Source organism: Oculina patagonica, chromosome 13 (assembly GCF_052425735.1).
Source record: "Oculina patagonica isolate OP01 chromosome 13, crgOcupat, whole genome shotgun sequence".
Taxonomy (NCBI): domain Eukaryota; kingdom Metazoa; phylum Cnidaria; class Anthozoa; order Scleractinia; family Oculinidae; genus Oculina; species Oculina patagonica.
The window spans coordinates 21383880-21406023 of NC_135770.1; the positions used below are offsets into that span (position 1 = coordinate 21383880).

The 22144-nt window shown below is 38.4% G+C and overlaps 3 protein-coding genes across 3 annotated transcripts; 1 reads left to right on the plus strand and 2 right to left on the minus strand.

The window, feature by feature from the left end:
• Positions 1-3123: 3123 nt before the first annotated feature.
• LOC144637023 (melatonin receptor type 1B-B-like) lies at positions 3124-4137 on the minus strand. Its single transcript, XM_078496198.1, has one exon. The coding sequence runs from the start codon at positions 4120-4122 to the stop codon at positions 3124-3126; it is 999 nt and encodes a 332-aa protein (XP_078352324.1). The 5' UTR covers positions 4123-4137.
• Positions 4138-5201: 1064 nt separating this feature from the next.
• On the plus strand, positions 5202-5798 carry LOC144637024 (zinc finger MYM-type protein 2-like). The gene has a single exon (XM_078496199.1). The coding sequence runs from the start codon at positions 5202-5204 to the stop codon at positions 5796-5798; it is 597 nt and encodes a 198-aa protein (XP_078352325.1).
• A 6222-nt stretch (positions 5799-12020) lies between these two features.
• Positions 12021-15157, minus strand: LOC144634817 (melatonin receptor type 1B-B-like). The gene has a single exon (XM_078493850.1). It carries the CDS (start codon positions 14120-14122, stop codon positions 13118-13120), a length of 1005 nt encoding a protein of 334 aa, XP_078349976.1. The 5' UTR covers positions 14123-15157; the 3' UTR covers positions 12021-13117.
• Positions 15158-22144: the final 6987 nt, after the last annotated feature.

The window sequence follows — 22144 nt, forward strand, 5'->3', positions numbered from 1 at the left end:
AGGTGCAAGTGATTATGGATTAAGGGCAAGTTCCACATTTATAAACAAGCTGAACAATTTTACTTCGAACAATTGTATCTTCGAAGTAATCTGGCTGATAAGGAAAATTAAGTCCCTTTTCAATCTGAAGGACAAAAACGTGGTTTACGAAGGCAATTGTGACTGTGGTGCCAAGTATGAAAACGAAACACAAAGAAATTTCAGCGTTCGGATTGATGAACATTTTGCACCACCATGGTCTCAGAACCTGCGAGACATCCACTTGAATTCACGGGGCACTCATTCACTTGGAATATAACCACCAGGCAACACAACTGGTGAAAACGCAAGATCTGGAGGCTTTGTTTATCGCTTTAAGAAAGCCAGAGCCAAACAAAAAGTTGCCGGCTCATCCAATTCTTAAGCTTACTGTTGCGTTGAGCAACACAGTTTACACGTTACGATCTGTCGGCCCGATTTGGCCCAGATTTGATTACATAACTATTCAAAGTGGCTATGAGCCACTGAACTCGGAAAAATTAATCATGAAAGGGTGAATGTTGAGGCCACTGAGAACAGAGTTTTCATTTAATCACTTGCCACTGGGTCATTGTCAGTATAGTTGAACATCTTTAATGAGCACTTCCTGGGGGGGGGGGGGGGGGGTGGGAGTCCACAAGTTCTTCAAGACCTCCCGGGGGTTTGAGATAACAAGAGAACATAGCCATAATATAATTGGCAACACATGAACAAAAGGTAAGTTTCTGATATTTAATGGGAACAGGAATCATCAAAATTGACAAAATGCTCCTTTAAAGAGGTTCAACTGTACTGCCAATGACCCAGTGAAAAGTGAATTAATGGAAAGTCTGTTCTCAGTGACCTCAACATTAAGAGGCTCTGTGTTGACATAAGCCTATTACCTGGAACATAATTTTTTGTTAATTATTAGGCGTGCACATAATGAATTAGTGTTCTTGTAGCTTTTTCGCAATCTTGTCCAAAGAGCATTATAGAGTATAAAATGAACAAGTTTTACCCTAATAGCAACAAATATTTATTTAACTCTGTTAAAATACTTTACAAATAATAATTTACAAAATTGAATAGATTGGTGTCATGTTGTCTGGGTGAGTGAAAGGGACAAAAATTGACATTGACATTGTGTTGAACACTGCGTTGTCTTATTAATTCCATTGGAATAATGTACATGTCGCACATGCAAATAAAAATAATCAAGCCAACATGTATAATACATTTGTAATAATTTATCAATGTACATGTAATTCTCCAGTTTTATTCCATGAAGTTTACCATATGACTGACTCGTTCTGCAGGCAATGTCCAGAAAGGCTTCCAAGGTGTTGCAACTTCAATATTACTACAAGTATCTCAGCTGGTGTCAAAGTTTTACTTGGATAAATGCAGTGTTCATTTGGTTCCATACATGTTGATCAAAGAATAAACTGTTGCACCTGAAATGAGAAAAATCATGTACAGCTACACTAAAAAAAATGGCGAATCGCTGAGTTCAGTAAGGTTTAGTGCACGTCGTTTGTCAGGTGACCTTACGAGCACTTCCGACCATACCCGATAACAAACATTTAAATATTTTAACAGTTAGCTTACCTATGATGGTTCCCAAAGCAAAACCATAAATAATTCCACTCTTCACAAATGATGTGAGTCCATTCGTATAGCTTGTGTACTTTTGTTCAAGCGAAGCTGAGCGAAGCCACAAAATCGAGCTCTCCAACAAACACTAGACCACTCTCGAATCGAACGTCCATACACTTAACAGATCCACAAATGAAAAACGCTGCCACTAAAGCAAATCGCAAATGGTAAGTTAACCGTGTCACGTCGCCTAAACAACGAGCTTTTTCCCAGGTTTTCGTAACTGCTGGAACGTTTATGACACTTATGCTGGATTTCCACTGACGCGTAATTTTTTACGTGCGTGAAAAAATTTAGAGGCAATGTATAAACGACTTCCGCACACGTTTACGCAAGCCGTTCATACATTGTCTCTAAATTTTTTCACGAACGTAAACGCACGTAAAAATTTACGCGTCAGTGAAAATCCACCTTTAGTTGAGTCCGCTGTGGTAGCGAAAGCCAAAAATTTGATTTTCCATCAGTCTCTGCATCTCCTTTTCATTTTTGAGACTACAAAAGTGTATTTCGATCATGGATGGAACGTCGTTTACTTATCTCGGACATCTTGGTGTTTACCATTGGAGGCCATTTTGGAAATGAATATTTGCTTTGTCAAGTCTTATGCGCATGCGTTTAGCACAAAATTCCTTGTGCTTGGGTATTACGCCTTTAGAAGAATGCGTACCACAAGGAGAGCATTGGGTTTTGAGAAACAAATATATAGCCTCTGTGTTCTTCATGATAAGTAACACAGGTAGGGTTGGCATTTTACCCAACCCCCTAGCCCCTTCACAAGATTAATTGATTAATTCAATTTGATAATTAATTAATTATTCAATTAAAATGTTTAACAGGAATCGAGTGAGGGAGTGAAGGAGTTAAATCGGCCCCATCACCAAAACTCGGAATTTTCCGAGTTAAAAATGAGTGCGCATTTAAAAATCGGCCCTATTTCTTAAAAATATATTTATAGTGTCAAAAATTTTTAAAATCGGGCTGATCAGTCATCCCTTCAATTTGAATAGGCAAACAAAAGCCGGGCCACGAATCGCAGCGTGTAAATTTGCTTGGAACAAATCGGGCCGACAAATCGTAACGAATAAACCGGCCTTCACCCTTTTCGACTAACAATTAAAAAAATGAAAATATTTACACGATGGTATTATTAATTTTTGTATTTACAAGCAGTTTAGTCTCACATTTCCTTAGCAACAAGACAAATACATCGTTAGATAATCTGAAAGTGCCTCTAATTATCTGGTTTCACATCAAGACTCAAATTAAAAGATGACGCCTAGTGAATTCTAAGCTAAAAAGACAAAAAGCTGTACAAAGTGTTTCTTGGGATGTAATTACCCCTTACAGATTGTTACGCCAAAAAGTTTTTTTTCTTCTCAATTTTGAATCATTTTGAACTGCTCCGTTAGCCTTAAAATGGCTCAGCTACTTCTACATGTAATTATTTAGTAAAATAATTTTCTTCGACTAAACAGGTGCAACTACTAAGCTTGCTCCATTTTCCTTCGACGGTTCTACAGTTGTTTGCGAGCGACAATTTCCACAGCGAAGTACCTTAAGATACTCTTTTTGAAAATTCTTGTTAAGTATACCGTATATGACAGGATTCAATGCACTGTTTAAAGTGGCCAGAAAGCTCCATGCCATGTAAGCCTCTCGAGGAAACATCCAAGTCCCACGAATCGTGTCCACGATATCTATCAACAAGACGGGCGTCCAGCAAAGATTGAAAAACACCACAATCACAAACAAAGTGCGTGCTATCTTAATCTCTTCCACGTTTACTGTGTTGCTTGCAACGCCATTGGTCTGAAAATTAGTGTTGTGGCTACGAACAGTTTGGAAAATTCTAAGGTAGCAGAAAAAGATCACACAGTCTGGTAACCCGATATAAACGGTTACCAAAACCGCTGTGAATGGACCGCTGTCGATTTGAAAATAGCATAAAAACTTGGATGGGTGAAACACCATCTTTTGCCCGCTAAGTATGTAAGGTAATGGCGCCCACATGCAATAAAACCACAAGACAAGAATCATGATCGTAGTTTTCTTCTTAGTGAAGTAGCGTCGATACTTGTTTGGACTAACGATTCGAAAATATCGGTTCACTGCCATCAAGGCAAGAGTTTGCGTCGATGCGAGAGCCAGAGTTATAGCTACATATCCTTGGTATTGACAAGTTGTTTCGTTGAAAGGCCATTGGGATGTTGCTAATATCGTAAGGGAAATAGGACACGCAAACATTGCTCCCAGCAAAAAGTCTGTAATGGCAAGCGAGGCAACAAGCATGTTCGGGATTGTTCGCATGCGACGATTGAATGTGATAACAAAAAGAGTTATAAAGTTTCCAACAAACAACAACACCAAAATAAACGCATAAAACCCTGTCTCCAAAACAACTTTCGCTGTGTTTCTTGACTTTAACTCTTTCGACATCTCTGCCAGTTGTTCTTCTGTAGAATCCATTTTTTTTTCTTTCACTCTTGTAAACGCCGAGCTCTTACTTCTAACTGCTTCTCTAAGTTAGATGGCATTGACAAACATGGTATAATTGTAGAATTTAAGTGCAACAATATACATTTCATCGCGCGGCGACAGGCTCGCTTTTTAAATTTGTCGTTAAATTCATCTCAGCCAATAAGATAGCCGTAACTTATTGAAACTCCTTTTTGGTAAACAGGTAGCTTTGGTAGCTTCCAGGGTCTATTCAAGAACCAAATGAAATTGCACATTTTTATTTAAACAGCTGAACATTTTCAGTTCCTTTTAAATTTAAAGTGAAAAGAGAATGTCAATATTGAAGCCAGCAATTCATATTAAAAAGAATAATGCATCAACCCAAAAAATGTTAAAAAAAATCAACTAGAACAAGGCTATTTCACTACCTCTTTTTGTTTCCTTAGCCGGTCGTAGGATAACAATATTTGATTTTGTCATTTTGTTTTCTTCGCGTTAGAGACGAATATCAAATAATGTATCATTTCCGCATCTTATTTGCATTTATCCGTTACTTTACACAAGGAGGATTTTTCCGAAAAAACTCTTGAATTTCTCTTACAACTTTTGTATTACCCACAGCATACAAAGGGGTATCGAATGGTTTTTTCGAGCATTTGCGAGCATGTGAGCAGAGCGTTTTATTTCATACATACTGAGATTTACAGTTAGAATTGATCTGTTGAAAACACGGTTCGGAAATTCTCGCAGCCAATGACAACGGCGAAACGACTTTCTCACACGTGAGAAACCCGTTTCGTCCAATCAGAAAGCGGCTGTCAAAACGCATCAACATTTTCAATGAACGTGGAGCGAACGTGGTAGCTTTGTCGATGGCGCTAGCTTTTTCACTGCTTGAAAGTTTTTGGCCTTTCGCAGTACATTTGTGGACGGTTTAAAACGTTCTCATTAACAACTATGGCTGAATCGAAGAATATATTACAGAGCAGGAAAACAAAAACACTCGAGCGAAAACGCAGCGGGATGTGAATCTGCTTTCTACATTTCTGCTGGAGAAAAACGAAGAAAGAAAAATTGAAGACATCCAAATGCAATCAGAAGAGCTCAGCCGTTACCTTAGTGAATTCATTCTTAGTGTGAAAAGAAAAGATGGCCAAGACTATGAACCATCGAGCCTTAGAGAGTTGTTCTCAAGTTTTAACTGGTATTTAAGAGAACGCAAATACTCTGCGAGTATTATGTTTGATCAAGCAAGAAAATGTCTGGAAGCTCGCAGCAAACAACTGAAAAAAGAAGGCAAAGGGAACAAACCCAACGCAGCCAAAGCTTTGACTGATGTGGAGGAAAACATTCTTTTCGAAAAGAATTTACTGGGAATCTCAAATGCCGAAGCTTTGCTAAACACAGTCTGGCTTTTCAATTCAGTGCATTTTGGTTTGAGAGGCTGTGAAGAACATCGGCAGATGACTTGGGGCGACGTGGAACTTCACATGGAAGCTGACGGAACTGAATACCTAGAGTATTCTGGACGTCAAACGAAAACAAGAACGCATACGGGAGCTGAACCTCGACTTGAAATGTCAGAGCTGTTAAACCGAAGGCTTTCGCAGCACCAAACGGTCCACCTGAAAGACATCCAGTTGCCGTTTACAAAATTTATTCCGAAAAGAGACCTGACGCGATGAATAAACCTGATGCGCCATTCTATCTCGGAATAAATTACCCCAAAAGTCCTTCGTCGAAAAAACTGTGTTTAAATCAAGTGCAATGGGTCAGAACAAATTGAATAGTCTGATGAAAACCATGGCGGAAAAAGGAGGCCTTTCAAGTAAACGACTGACTAATCACAGCGCTCGAAAACGCATGGTACAAAAACTAAACGACAGCGACATACCTCCCAGTCACATTATGCAGCTCTCAGGCTACAAAAATGTCCAAAGCATTAACAATTATAGCCACATTTCCCAACAACAGCAAAAAAAACATGTCAAGGATACTGAGTGCGACCTCGACTGAATCTTCTGCAAAAGTTCATCGAGCATTGGCTACAGAGAGTGAAGCTGAAACTCTGTCTTGTAGTTTTCAGTCGTCAAACAGTCCAACATTGCCTGGAGCAAGTGTATTTAGCGGAGCCGTGTTTCATGGAGGACACTTTAACATTTCTATAAACACAGTAAGTCAGTCGCCTAATGCGTACTCAGCAACAAGAAAGCACACCTTCAAGCGTGTTAAACGTATTTTAGATTCTTCGGATGAAGATAGCCCTCCCTTGCAATAGCACGGTTACGTATTCTTAGTTCGTATTTCTATATTTCATTCTTGTACTTTTTGAGTGAAAAACTCTTGATATTCGATTTCTTATCCAATTAGAACAATTTTAAGACACGAGAATAATCTCATGAAATGTCTTTTTTCAACGATTTTGTTGTTATTATCATTTTGTAAATTAGCGTACTTTCATTTTGTGTGCTTGTACCAGGGTATTATAATAATAAAAAAAAAAACAGTTCAGCGTTGAAAAATCTCTGTATTTATAAAATAAACAAATTACAGCATAGAAAGTGCTTTGTACGGTGTTTACGCACTCGTTGTTTTGTATCAGAAATCTCACTCGTTCGCTCCGCTCACTCGTTCGATTTCTGATACGTCAACAACTCGTGCGTAAACACCGTACGCACGCACTTTCCATGAAGTAATCTATATTTTCTTTGCGAGCACGAGTATTGACAAATTTAGCCTTGGGAGCAACAAGCTCTTTTTAAAAAATGACCAGGCGAACACTTGTAAAAATATGCGACCACGAGCACCCACTAAAATTTTGCGAGCATTCCCAGCAGAAGCCTAATTTTGCGAGCACTGCAAAATTTTGATGGACCATTCATGACCCCTATTAATACAAGTTTCTACTCCTCATATATTCTAACAAAGAGCATAGTATAGCATGTTATTTCGCTACCGAGATGGCGCGCAGAGAGAAAAAATATAGGTCATCGAATAGAGAAAAATAAAGTAGATTTTCAAACTCCTTAGTTGTCCTTATAAAAAATGATTTTCGGAGCGAAATAATCAGTTAGCGCTCTTTACTTTATTTCATTTTTGCATACGCGAAATGCAATGCTTGTGTCGCTGGTCACCATGAGCAAATTAGAATTATAGCAAATCTTAAGTAGACCTAGCCCAGTCCCTGACATCTCTCTTCCGCGCGCCTTTTATCGGAGTTGAACCCGGGCGCGAGAAGAGAGAGTCCAGGATAACTTGCATGCGCATGCGCCAGTTTTCCCCCAAAATTGTTCCAAAATTGGGAAAAACCGTATTTGGCAGCACTTTTGAAAAAGCGCGCGCACAAATGACGAGTTCAACTACGCGACCGTGTACTAAAGCAGGATAGCCAGAATAACTTTCATAAAAGCTTAGCTTGCAAGTCAATGACTACTCAAAGCTAACGGCCAAAACACAAATCGCTATCCACCAACTATTTCTAGTATTTTGTAGCTTTTCATTGCATTGGCTTTAATTAGATGCAATTTTGCACAGTTTTTTCTTGCATTTTTTCGCGTGCTTGGTCGCGTAATTAAATTTGCCATTTGAGCCTTTTTAATCCTAGCGCGCGCGTCCTAAGCAAGTAACGTTACACTCGTCGCTTCTGATTGGTTTGTTCTGAGCATGCGCATGTAAGTTTTCCTGGACTCTCCCTCTTCTCGCGCCTGGTTCCAACCCCTATGAAGGGCGCGCTGGAAGAGAGAGTTCAGGGACTGGACTAAAGTAGACCGCGCTCTGATTGGTTAATTTAGCGTCTACTATTTCCCATTGGGTGGACGGTGAGGAATATCTTCAACTTGATCACACGCGCGCTGATGCGACACGACATGGCGGAAGCGATCAACACAGGAAAAAAGTGTAACAATTACCAGTTTTCTACTTTTTTTCAATTTTTTACAAGTGAATTTGAAAATCTACATATCTAGAATACCTACAAGAATACACAATAATGAAAGATTGTTAGCTATATGCTGCACGTCTATTACCTATTCAAAAAGTTTGATGTCCTTTTAGGTTTTCCTCAGAGATTGCGCTGGTAATTCACAGAGAGTAACCTTAGTACGCACAGTTGTAATGCAGGGAAACTATAGAAAACCCCCTTTACGTTGTGCTATAAAACAAATGGTTAACACCATAGCTACACTAGTGAGCTATGGATGCACTTGGGAGGTTTGCTGAGCACTCAAACTAGAGTCGGACTCTTACGTTTCTTTCGTGCTTAGCATCCTCCCCCGTGCATCCATAACGCTGTGGTGTTTACCATTTGTTAATTATTGACTATTTGCAGAAGTCCATAATTCCAGAAGTTTGCATATTTGGTGATGTGTCTTGTGCCATAAGCTTCGTGTGTAGGGTTATTTCTAAAACAAGGGGCCGGGGTGAAACCTTGCGCGCGAGGCGCGCGAGAAAATGACGTAGACGGCTCTCGCCGCGAACTAGTAGCTAATCGCGTGGACATATTTTTTAGAGCACGCCTTTGATTGGTCGAACAAATTTTTGGAGAAGAGCAGAACTGTTGAAAACAAGCGAATGGAATTACGAAAATTTATACCTTTCGATGTTTATCAAAATGGCACTTAGTGAGGATTTAAACCTACCTGATAGGAATCACTGGTCTCTTCTTTCGTCGGTGATGACAGCATTGAAGTATGATGTGCTGTGCTTTGGAGTCATATCAGATTAGAAACTGATCATGATTCGGTGCTCCGACTCAAATTCAAAATGTAAAGACACTTCAGGTGAATGGAACTCAAGAGATAAAGACAGCTACTATATATTGAAGATGTCTTTTTACATCTCGGCACAGGTTTGTGGCTATTGTGGAAAAACCCGGCCGTCCCTAAAGCGGTTAAAATCGAGCGCGACGACTATTACAAAGACCACCAGAAGTTTGATTCATGTGACAACAACATTAAAATGGAAAAATGTGGTCGATTTGTTAATTATTTTTATCCAGAATAAAAATTGGTCGCGTAGTCACGGTCTATTTTGAGCCTCTCTATGGGTACCCACGGTTTTTGTTTTCGTCGCATTTTCTTTAATTTTAATTTTTTTTTTTGCAAATCTTCGTTATTTTAAGCAGATCTTCGTTTTTCGTATTAAAGCGGTTTGAACGTTTATTCAGTGTAATTAGCAGCTGATAGACATTTCAGTTCAATAACAAAGTGCTTTAATCACTGTTTAAATTCACGAAAAGCAATATTATGTACTTATTGACTGAGTGGGAGGGCCGGACGGGAAAATATTTGGCTCGAGGTCAGGACGTACGGACCGAGCGCAGCGAGGTCCGTGCGTCCTGACCGAGAGCCAAATATTTTCCCGTCCGGCCCGACCTAACTCAGTCAATAAGCATTTTATCGTATGACCACTGAATTTTGTTTTGGTTTTTCTTTCCTGGATACAGACGCGGCGGCCCGTTTCGCGCGCATTTTGAAACGCCAATGGTAGCTCACAATTTGTTTGGGAAGCCAGTAAAGTGCATTTGAACTGCGATGTGCGTACAAAGTTTTTGAACTTTTGTTAAAATTGTCAACCAAATCTCCGAGTTTCAGCTCCATTCCAAGAAGATTTAAATCCGACTGAATTCCTCGTAAATGACTGCAGTTAGTAGAAATTTCAAAGGAAACGTTTATGAAGGACTATGTACAACAAAGAATTTGCACGACGTTTCAGCTAGTCGTGCTCGTCACAGCGAAGACTGAATTTATCTTGATTGAACAACTTAGCGACGTTTCTTCTAAGCCGAAATTCGCAATTGGTTTAAACGAGAGAATTAATTTATTTTTTCACCAAGAAGGATTTTGGACGTTAAAACAACATAACATCTTAAGCTATGATAAAGACTTGGAAAGGGATTGTACTGGCAGTTCAGGATTTTGTTTCGAGCTTCGCTTCCCTTCAGCCTTCGGCTTAATAATAATAATAATAATAATAATAATAATAATAATAATAATAATAATAATAATAATAATAATAATAATAACTTTATTTAACGAGGGTAAAAACACTTTACAGTTAAAAACTGAAAAACTAGTGGCCCTCATTATATTATACAATTAAAATGACTAAAAACAAAGTACTAAAATAGAGTTTAACTTAAGAAATAGAGAAATGGTCAAGACCTACGTAAGATTCCTTAAGGTAATTTACATAATTATTTTTAAAAAGCTTAACATTCTTACTAGATCTAATGTTAATAGGGAGCTTATTCCACTCTTTCACTGCCGTGACTGGCTTCAAGTTGTTTTGTTTACCACGGATCGTAGGATTTATGAACGTCTACTGTTGCTTCTAAGTCCCTGAATTCGTTAGTTCGTCGACGATGTTGAGCTCTGCATTACAGTTGATGTCCCAATTGTGCTTATAAGCGGGAAACTGTGTCATCGATCAGGTTAGTCGTAAACATGTACACTCGCATTTTGTTTGTTGTGAGTTAAAATTACGCAGCAGAAAGAGAAATTTGAGTTTACTTCGCATTTACTTTTTTTTATTCTTCAATGTTTATCATGACTACAAACCAGGATACGTCTTTGTCCGATTATGTTGGTTTTTTTTTACGGCTTTTATTTCGATTTTATTGTTGTTGTCAGGAGTATTTCTTCATCATTTGCCAAGTTTAAACACGTTTTGTTTACATTTTTGCGCCTGCAAACTACATCACTTTCTAGATAGTAAAGTTTTAATAAACATGTTGGACATTCTTTGCATTTAGAAAAATCTTAACTATCGTTCATCTGAATTCAAAGCTGTGGATTCCACTGGTTCCATGCCATTTCGGCATCTCGCAGCAGTAGCGGGGCCGTACGCTTTTCTAGTAGTTCCGTACGGCTTTTTCCGGCCCTGCTAGAGCGAGGCGTACGGCCCTCATACGGGACTTTTTCTCATATAGTTTTCCAAGGAAATTGCGCGCGGGTCCGTACGGGTCATATGATAAAGACAGTTATTGGAACAATAAAGGATTATTGGATTCTTTGGCGACGTTCTGTTTGTTCAGTGTTTTTTGTCACTTACGACATTTAAAGACTGAGTTTACTTTGTGTGACTGTAAACCACTGTCGTCCCAATTACAGAGATGTGGTCAAATCCTAAAATTCAGAAATCACACATACTTTCTGTAGTGTTAAAGAGTTTTAACAGTTTTATATCTGTTTCAATTGATTGCGCAAATTTTGGTCAAATTCAGATCTTCGCTTCAATCTTGAGATCTTCGCGTCTTCGATTTCTTCGGAAATACCCATACAGAGGCTATATATTCGTCATCATTCAATCCTAGCCTGTGCGTCCATACTTTGACCAAAGAAAATAGAAGGCGAGCAGATGGCAAACGTGCATCCAAACCTTACTTTCGTCTAAGAAGAATATATTCTGTAACTGAACTGTAAAAATGTAAAGGGAAAAGTTTCGCAAGCGTCACAGCAGACTGGTACAGTCAACTTCCGCCTTGCGGACACCTCGTTATTACGGACACCCCGTATTATGGGCAAGAGTTTAAGTCTCGGCTAATAAGAATTGCACTCAACTCTCACTATAACGGACACCTTCCGGACCCCAACTTGGTGTCCGTAATAGAGAAAGCCCGTAGTAGCGTAGTAATTCGTAGTAATTCTTATTCACCGGGACTTGAACTCCTGTCCGTAATACGGGGTGTCCGTAATAACGAGGTGTCCACAAGGCGGGAGTTGACTGTACTGAAAATAACTCCCGTTATGACGGACCTTCTCTATTACAGACACCAAGTTGTGGTCCCGAAGGTGTCCGTTATAGTGAGAGTTGACTGTATTTAGTCGTTGAGAACATCAGTAATATATTCTTCTCGTCAGTTCCTCGAATTCCAGCAAGCCACACAATATTCTTCCAACGTCATTTTTCCTGTGCAGTCTAGATTTATTATTAGCCTCAGATGGAGACTCCATGTTACAGACTTCTGGTGAAATAATAACTTTTTAACGTATGCAAACCGCGAGCGAAACTAATATATATGAAGCAATACTGACACTACCTTTGTATATGTTCATAAGTTACATTTGTTCTTTTATCGAATCGTCCTTTAATGGTCGCCAGATAAGGTTATCGGAAGCCGTCATCGCCGGCTTTTATTGAGAAGACTTGCCTCTCCGCGTTTTAATTAACAGGAAGATGCATCAATTTCGTTACAGCATGTTACAGGAAAAGAAAATCTCATTAAAAAGCTCTTCGTCTTGTTTAGCAGGTAGTATGTCACAACGGAGTCACCAGTTGTTAGTCTCCCAAATTAAACGCACATTGAAAAACTACCTAACCCAAGAATCTTTATGTTCAAGCACTAAAATTGAACGAAAGTGCGATAGTGTTTCTCTTTATTAAATTTTCTCGTTTGTAAATCGAATATATGTTTTTTTTACACATTGCCGCTTATGCAATATAATTCCAATAACAAGCGGAACTTATGTTGATTTAATAAACACGATTATTGCATTGTGCTGATAATCCTATTCGCCTGACCATTAAAAAAGTGAAAATATTGACACAATGGTATTATTAATTTTTATAATTACATGCAGCTTCCTTGCACATTTCCCGAGCAACAAGACAAATAAATTCGTAAGTCAATTTTCTTCTTAAATAAAATAAAACAAAAACAGCTTCCCTCATCCAATGCATTATTTCCAGAAATAATTGTTCCCATTATTAAATTATGACTGGGAAGTCGATTTATCTCAACTTAAATGCCGTAAAAACCGGGATTAATTTAAGCTTCCCAAAGCTGTCAGGCCGAAACAAGAGGTAAACCGCGAGACAGGTGTTTTTACCAATAAGAAAGAAGATGCCACAGTTGTTTTACCACTTCTTCTAATTAACTGGTTTTCACATCAAGGCTTAAATTAAAAGATACATTTTAGGGCTTACTTTTGAGTTGTTCTGTTTTACTAAAAATAAACCCAGCTTCTCATACATGTAACTGTTAAGTAAAATTATTTTTCTGCGCCTAAACGGCTGAAACTACCGAGCTTGCTCCCTTTTCAGTCGCGATGAACGGTTCTATAGTTGTTTGCGATCGACAGTAACCACAGCGAAGGACCTTTAGATACTCCTTTTGAAAGTTCTTGTTAAGTATACCGTATATGACAGGATTCAATGCACTGTTTATAGTGGCCAAAAAGCTCCATGCCATGTAAGCCTCCCGTGGAAACGTCCAGCTCCCCCGAATCGTGTCCACGATATCTATCAACAAGACGGGCGTCCAGCAGAGATTGAAAAACACCACAATCACAAACAAAGTGCGTGCTATCTTAATCTCTTCCGCGTTTACTGTGTTGCTTGCAACGCCAGTAGTCTGAAAATTAGTGTTGTGGCTACGAACAGTTTGGAATATTCTTAGGTAACAGAAAAACATCACACACGTCGGTAACCCGACGTAAACGGTCACCAAAAACGCCGTGAATGGACCACTGTCGATTTGGAGATAGCAGAAGAACTTGGATGGATGAAACACCATCTTGTGCCCGCTAAGGATGTAAGGTAATGGCGCCCACATGCAATAGAACCACAAGACAAGAATCATGATCGTTGTTTTCTTCTTAGTGAAGTAGCGTCGATACTTGTTTGGACTAACGATTCGAAAATACCGGTTCACTGCCATCAAGGCAAGAGTTTGCGTCGATGCGACTCCCAGAGTTATAGCTACATATCCTTGGTATTGACAAGTTGTTTCGTTGAAAGGCCATTGGGATGTTGCCAATGTCGTAAGGGCGATAGGACCTGCCGAGAGTGTTCCCAGCAAAAAGTCTGTAACGGCGAGCGAGGCAACAAGCATGTTCGGGATTGTTCGCATGCGACGGTTGAACGTTATAACAAAAAGAGTTATAAAGTTTCCAACGAACAACAATAACACAATAAGTGCATAAAACCCTGTCTCCAAAACAACTTTCGCTGTGTTTCTTGATTTGAGCTGTTCAGACATCTCTGCAAGTTTCTCTTCTATGGAATCCATATTCGCTTTCTGTCACTCTAGAAATCGCCAAGCTTTAAGATCTGACTGCCCCTTAAGTTACGTCGTATTGAAACAAACCCTAGTAATCGCAGAATTTAAGTTCAACAAAATACGTATCAACCTGCGTCAGCCTTGCTGTTTTAATTTGTCGTTTACATCACCTCGGCCAATCAGAATGAGCCTATTTCATTGAATCTCCTTTTCTGGTAGACAGGTAGCTTCCAGTGTCAATTCAAAAAGCAAATTAAACTGCGCGTTTTTATTTAAACAGCATGTATACTGGTAAACAGCTGAGCATTTTAGTTCCTTTTACATTAAAGGCAAAAGAGGATGTAAATATTAAAGCCAGCGAATTTAAAAGAATAAAGCATGTTTGGTAGTTTAAACTGATGAATTACACATCATTCTTTGGCCAGCAGGACGTTAACAAGACCGTATTTTGTTAAATTGAAATTGTTTTCTTTAATCGATGGAGGCGCATTATAAATAGTGTATAATTTCCGCACCACCTTATTTGAATTTACGCCGTTACACAAGGAAGTTCTTTTCCGTAAAACTCTTGAATTTCCTTTAAATTTTTGTATCCCCTATGGCTTGTTATTTTGAAGGAGTAAAACCTCAGTTTCTATGTTTTGCATAATCTAACAAAGATCGCAGGGAAACGACCCAGCGGTCAGTGGTAAGTTTATTGCACAGAACAAAATAGAAGAGATCAGTTTTACAACATATTACGATAACCTTCTACAAACAAATAGTTATATTCCAGTGCCAAATTACCAATTAACGCTCTTTCACTTTGTTTCATTTCAGTTCAGATGAAAATTGTGTTGCTCGTGTCGCTGGTTCTCACCATGAGCAAATAAATATTCTTAACTATTTGTTTTATGCAATTGCGAAATCGCAAACATTCTTGTCATTATTCCTACACGTCTACACAATGAGTCAAATTTACAAATAACTAGCTAAAAATCACTTCCATCAAAGGGCTTGTGCGATCACCATCAATAGCGCAAATGATTTATTCCATGCCGCTGGTCTGGGTAAAACTGCAGCCCGGAATCGTGGAAACAAATTAACAACAACAACAACAACAATTTTACCTTGCCAAGGATAAATACAAATAATTATAGCATAAAATATATTAACTAAAATAGGAAACAAAAAATACTCAGAACAGTTAACAACTATTCACCGAAGTGGAGGTGGCTAGTGGTAAATATTTACCTAGCCGCGAAGCGGCGAGGTGAATATCCACCACTAGCCACCGACACTAGAAGCGCTACATTCTAACCAGGACATTAACTGTGTGAATGAGCATGTGCATTTCCTACAAGTTTATGTAACATTGGGAACATCCCTAGAGACCGGCGGTGTATAAAATACTTATTAAGCAAAAAACTGAAGCCATGTATATGTATCTAGCCATGTATTTCTTTTCCACAAGAAGCCTTCAAAGGTAAAAAAAAATTAATAGAACTCATAAGAGACAAAGAGGATAAAGTCGATCTGTTGTGGTTTTTTGTGTTTGTCACAGTTTGTATATGTATACAGCTAGCGCTGTAATGATCTGTTGCCCTCTTGTTTCAGGATCAAACAAATTTCATCCTTGTTGGTTTGATTCGTACTCATCTTTCGTCACATGTTGACATTTATTCGTTATATCGAGGTATAATATTTATGCAAAATTTCAGGTAGCCAGTATCAAAAACGAAAAAGATGAATGAAGGTGAGCGTTTTGGGGTAACTTTGTGCCCACCGTGAAAGGCTTTAGTTCGCGTCTTCATAACAAATAAAAAGCGGGATTTCATGTTCAAAGCTTTAGTTCGCGTCTTCATAACAAATAAAAACTTTAGCGGGATTTCATGTTCAAAGCTTTTAGTTCGCGTCTTCGCAACAAATAAAAAGCGGGATTTGATGTTCAAAGCTTTAGTTCCCGTCTTCACAACAAATAAAAAGCAGGATTTCATGTTCAAAGCTTTAGTTCCCGTCTTCACAACAAATAAAAAGCGGAATTTCATGTTCAAAGCTTCAGTTTGCGTCTTCACAACAAATAAAAAGCGGGATTTAATTTATGTTCAATGCTTTAGTTCGCTTCTTCATAACAAATAAAAGGTTAAGCGGGATTTCATGTCCAAAAGCTTTAGTTCGCGTGTTCATAAAAAAATAAAAAGCGGGATTTTATGTTCAAAGCTTTAGTTCGCGTCTTCATAACAAATAAAACGCGGGATTTCATGTTCAAAGCTTTTAGTTTGCGTCTTCGCAACAAATAAAAAGCGGGATTTGATCTTCAAAGCCTTAGTTCCCATCTTCACAACAAATAAAAAGCGGGATTTGATGTTAAATAATAATAATATTAATATAAAGTGAATAAAAGCTTATTATTACCTTTTAGTCTTTGTCTTGTCCTTTCATACATCAATTAACTTATTTGACTATCAGCTCACTTTCGTTTCGGTTTTAGCAATGAATAAAATACTTAGTAGTCTTGGTGACAGCCTTGGGGCCATAAACATGTAAGCTTAAAGGCGATTTTATTCGCCGATCGCGGCGAATTTGATCGCCAGCGAATGCCGCCAAATTTAATCGCCAATGTTTATGCCAGATATCAGCCATTTTATACGCCGGTCGCGGCGATCGACGAAAATCGAAATCCCTCCACCGGGCGAGCACATTTGGCGAATAAAATTGCCAAGTGTGTCGCCGGCCTAACAAAATTATGTTAACCATTGCTTCGTCCGGCTTGCACAAGACGAATAATTTTTACCAATAACTATTGCTTCGGGTCTTTCCTTAAACCTTAATTGTTTTCACAATTTTCCAGAATGCGTAGACGACTTTGGAGGTGATTGTTCGGAGAAATTCTTCGGGGGAAAACTCTCACACTCGCTTTCCTCGCGTTTTTCATTCAATTCAAGAAGTGAACACCGTGCCACAATTTTTTTTGTTTCCTCACACTAACACCTCGTTTACATCAAAATGAAATATCCAGTAGATTTATAGTTAATAAAACAATTATTCCATTTACCCTTGTTGGCTACGAGTGGTTATAGCCAACTCGGAGTAAACGACTAGAACTTGCAGCTATACAACTCGACTTAGCTAACTACAAATGCACACGTCATCTTATATACCGCACGGCCGTGCGTAGATAACGAATCACATCATGATCACTCAATAGGAATTAGATAGGGCTTGCACGCGCTATGTTATAAAACATTCCATCGCGCACTGATGTTTCGCTTTCCGTGCATGAAAACTTTCTTTTTTCCCAGGATAGCTGCTGGCCAACGTCGTTTTGCTGGTAAGAAATTCGGACGAGAGTGAGCGGCATAAAGTCTTCTTAGCCACGTTTATTTGCCAGCCCAATTTCTGCTGTTAGAAAAGGATTTGTGTTTGAGGCGGGTGCAAAGACGAGGTTCTATTGAGCCAACCAAGGAACAAAATTCGAAACCACCGAAAATTTAGCAAACACAAAAGCATTATCGGCTCAATAAACCATTACACAACAGACATTTACATCACTCTGTTTCTTTATTTCACGAGTCCAATGTAGAGTTGACAAAATGGGTTGAGAATTATTTCCATTATTTTTGCCTTGGTCATGTTTTGTGTGCTTTTTTCGCGTACTTAGCGTGTTGTGTTATTTAGCACGCAGCTTTTGTTTTTTAGCATTGCACGTTTCTTTGTTCTGCTGCGCACGCTTTAATTTACTGTGTTAGTGTGTCCTGTGAAATAAAAAAAAATCAGTTATGAGGCAAGTTTCTGAACACGCTAATAAATCGTGTAAAAATCGAAATATTTTGTTTTAAAGTGGAGGCGTGTTGTGGGAGTGCTTTCACCTTTGTCCCTGTTTTCTCGTGGAGGGTCACATTTATACCAAATATCATTGTTAGTGAGGACTCGGTTTGCCGTATTAACCGTTTGTCGCATTTACTAAGTGCGACCATGTTATGTATCATTGAAATTCAAATGTCAACAAAAGCTTTCTGAACTGCTTGCAATCGTAAAACAGTTTCCTAGTTTCCAAATAGTAGGTTTCATTTCAAATAATTTATTACTCGCTAAACCCGGTTTCGTAAGAAAACAACATTGATCGCCTTCTCATTTCGTGATCTGTAAAGCAAACAAAGCACTGGATCAATTACAGACCTTTTAAATTTTGTAAAATGGGAATATGTTGCTATGGGAAAAAATTAGCTTATCAGAAATTTACCAAAATAATGCATCGACTCAAAACCAATATCGCCACCCTCAAAAAATTGTAATTTGCAATCGTGAAACAGTTTCCTAGTTTCCAAATAGTCGGTTTCATTTCAAATAATTTATTACTCGCTAAACCCGGTTTCGTTAGAAAAACAACATTGATCGCCTTCTCATTTCGTGATCTGTAATGGTGAACAATTAAACGTTTCGTCTGCTTAGGAGTCACAGTCACGTTATGTATCCTTGAATTTAAGATGTCAACAAAAGCCTTCTGAACTTAACTAATGATATTCGTAGGTAACAACTGGTACCCCTGCTTCGTCATCATTACTTCGTAGTGTTTGTTAATTTATTTTAAGAAAATGAAATTTTTTAGCGTTATTTTCGCCTTGTTTTAGCCTTAAATTTGAGTTTCAGAATACAAAAATAACTGCGAGTATTCACGCTCTCTATGGCTGCTTATACTTTTGTTGAAGATTATATGATAAGTGAGAATTTGCAGTTTTTTTAACTCGGCGAAAATTCTATATTTATGGGAAGGTGAATGCAACTAAGCATGCGCTGTTTGCAGGCCCAACTGGCGCCAGTAAGTCTAGATAGCTGAAACCAGCAATTAAACACAATTTTCGTTCTTGACATATGCCAATTTTATATTTGATCGATACTATCGAGGGACAAGTAAAGCACAGAAAGCCACCGATTGCATTCAGTTCTTCACAGAGAGCTAACCAGCAACGAAGGGTTATTACAGAAGAAGAAAACACCTGAACGAGAAAATCCCACTGCGGTGAGTCATGTTTGTGGCAAGTTTTGCAATATTAACACTGATCTAGTTAGTATGGTTGCTCGCGTTTTCGTGCTCTAAAGCCATGCCAAACGAGTTCATGAGGATAGTTCTCACTCAAAACCGTTCCTGTTCATTTTGCAAATTGCAAGGCTCCAAAACATATTTTACCCTTGCAAAGCCGACCACAAATAAAAAAAATTATAGCAAAATCGTACATCTACAAAGTCAAAGAAAACTGTTCACGCTAGAATTTCTTCTTCTTGGATTCTGTTAGTGAGGAAACCTATGGATGTTTTTAGCCTAATGATTTATTAGGCAAGACATGACCTGACCGATCCTGAGAAGATCTATCGTTTTTAGCCCTTTTAAGCTTCGAAGAAATCCTTTAAAAAAGTAAAATTCATTTGTGATATTTTTATATTTATGTGTTTATTTTAATGGCTGCGGATATTTTACTTGTAAATATAGTAGTCAAGGATGCTAAATTGTATGCACCGTTTTAGCGCACTGTGCCTTTACGCCGTCACTCGGATTAGTAGAAAAAAATAGCAATGTTTCGTGTTAAAAGCGTTGGTACGCGTCTTCATAAGTATCAATAAAATGTTAAGCAAGGTTTCGTGTTCAAAGCGATGATTCGCGTCTTCATAAAGTATCAATAAAACGTTAAGCAAGGTGTCATGTTCAAAGCGTTGGTTCGCGTCTTTACAAGTATCAATAGAAAGTTAAACTTTGGTGTTCAAAGCGTTGGTTTGGGTCTTCGCAAGTATCAATAAAAAGTTACGCAAGGTTTCGTGTTCAAAGCGTTGGTTAGGGTCTTCACAAGTGTCAATAAAAAGTTAACCAAAGCCATAGTTTAGTGGTGAAAGCGTTGGTTTGGGTCTTCATAAGTATCAATAAAAAGTTAAGAAAGGTTTCGTGTTCAAAGCGTTCAACTTGGTTTGCATCTTCAGTTAAGGTTTCATGATGTTCAAAGCGTCGAGTCGCGTCTTTACAAGTATCAATAAAAAGTTAAAATTTGGTGTTCAAGGCGTTGGTTTGGGTCTTCACAAATGCAAGTATCAATAAACAGTGGATCAAAGTTTCGTGTTCAAAGCCTGGGTTCGGGTCCTCACAAGAATCATTAAAAAGTTAAGCGTGGTTTCATGTTCAAAGCGTTGTTTCGTGCCTTCACAAGTATGAATAAAAAGTTTAGCGTGGTTGTTTTCGTACTTCGAGTAATACCAGGCGTTTTTTATTCAGACTTAGGTGGTCTGAATGAGACACATTTTTTACTCTCGTCTTCCTAATCAGTCCGACGGACACACCGCCGGTCAAATTTTCCCTAGGGTACACCTGTAAAAATTGACCTGACTAGTGCAAATTTACGCTACCCAACCCCCCCCCCCTCCCCCAATGAAGCAAAATTGTCATACAGAAAATTTTCCGATTAGTCACGAGCTTTTCCGCTTAGCTTCGGACAAAGTCCCTCAGCGCTACCAAGAACAAAAGGACTATTGTTTAATGCTTAATGTGAGAAGTTGAGCCGGAACAATAAACCATTTCTTGATACGGCAAACATTTTTTCAAAATGCAGACTATGTTTTGTTATACATATCGTGTTTGCAAACAATTTATTTTGTCTTTCTAGGCCCTGCGGACAACTTGTTCAATATGTCCACTAAATTTCTGAACTGTAGCGACTTTATTCGAGCAGAGAGAATGATTTACCTTAAGGTTACCATTGTTAGCGGCTACTAATTTTGCGATTTTAGCGAGTTAGTCAAAAATCGCTCAATTTAGTGCTCGCTAAAATTTGTCTCGGTCAAATTTAATACTCGTTAATTTTAAGTACCTCACTTCCCAACAAAAATAAGCATTGTCGACTTGAAAAATTCTTTTAAAAATGGATGCCGATAGCTTTGCCCTTCTAGCAATGCAAATGTTCGTTCAATTTCAAGTGAGTTTGTTCTTTAACTGAACATTTATTTTCATCTTATGGTTTACACAATATCACTAACTTTTTAAATATTTCAGAAAATCGCTAAATTAAATAGTCGCTAAATCTTGCTCTGAAAAAATCGCTAAAATTAGTAGCCGCTAAAAATAGTAACCTTAAGGTATACATACATAGCAATTTGTATGGATTTACGGTGCACGGAGTTGATAATTTCTCGGCTCTAGAAGTTGACAGTTTCAGTGAGTTACAAATGTTCTTGGCTAGTCTGACGCAGCGTTTCGTCCCTGTCAGAGACCCCTCTACTTTCAATTGGCAAACTCGCGCGTTGAGCATCGCGCTCAAAGTTCCCTGTTTGAATGATCCACACCAAAAACAAAAATGTAGGGTTGGTTAGAATCATACAGAGATACTTAACGCCAAATTTTAAACTGAAACGTCTGATATCCCAGCATTATTTAATTAATTAGAAATTTTAATCTCAGAAATTACATAGCACAGAATTGCAAATTTCTCGGCTCTTGAAAGATCCACAGCAAAAACAAAAATATAGGGCTATTAAGAGTCATACATGAGATAGTCGATGCCAAATTTAGACTGAGGCCCCGTCCACACTGACCCGGGTAAATTTGAAAACGGCGAAATTTGAAAACGCCGTGTAAAATGTTTTCCGTCCACATTAACGCAGGTAACCGGGTAAATTTGAAAACGATACGCCTCATTAGGAGCGTTTTTCAAAAGCCCTTGTTTTCGGTGACCGAAAACGCCGGTTCACTGTGGACTGTTGGCCTAACCGGAGAAAAAAAGATGCGTTTTCAAATTTACCCGGGTCAGTGTGGACGGGGCCTGTAAGGTGTAATATTCGTGTCGTAGAATTTTATCTTACTTAATTAATTGTTTATTTAATTATTGTAGCGCCTAGAAATTTATATTACGTAATTCCATTGGGGATTATGTAACCTTGTGGTGATATTTAAATATTTTTGTAGAGATTTTGCATGCATTAGTTTTTCCGCGTGTAGTCAAGATTAGCCTTTTGGATTATGTGTTTCGTTTGGAATCGATATTCCTTATTGCCACACAGATAGTAAGTATTTAT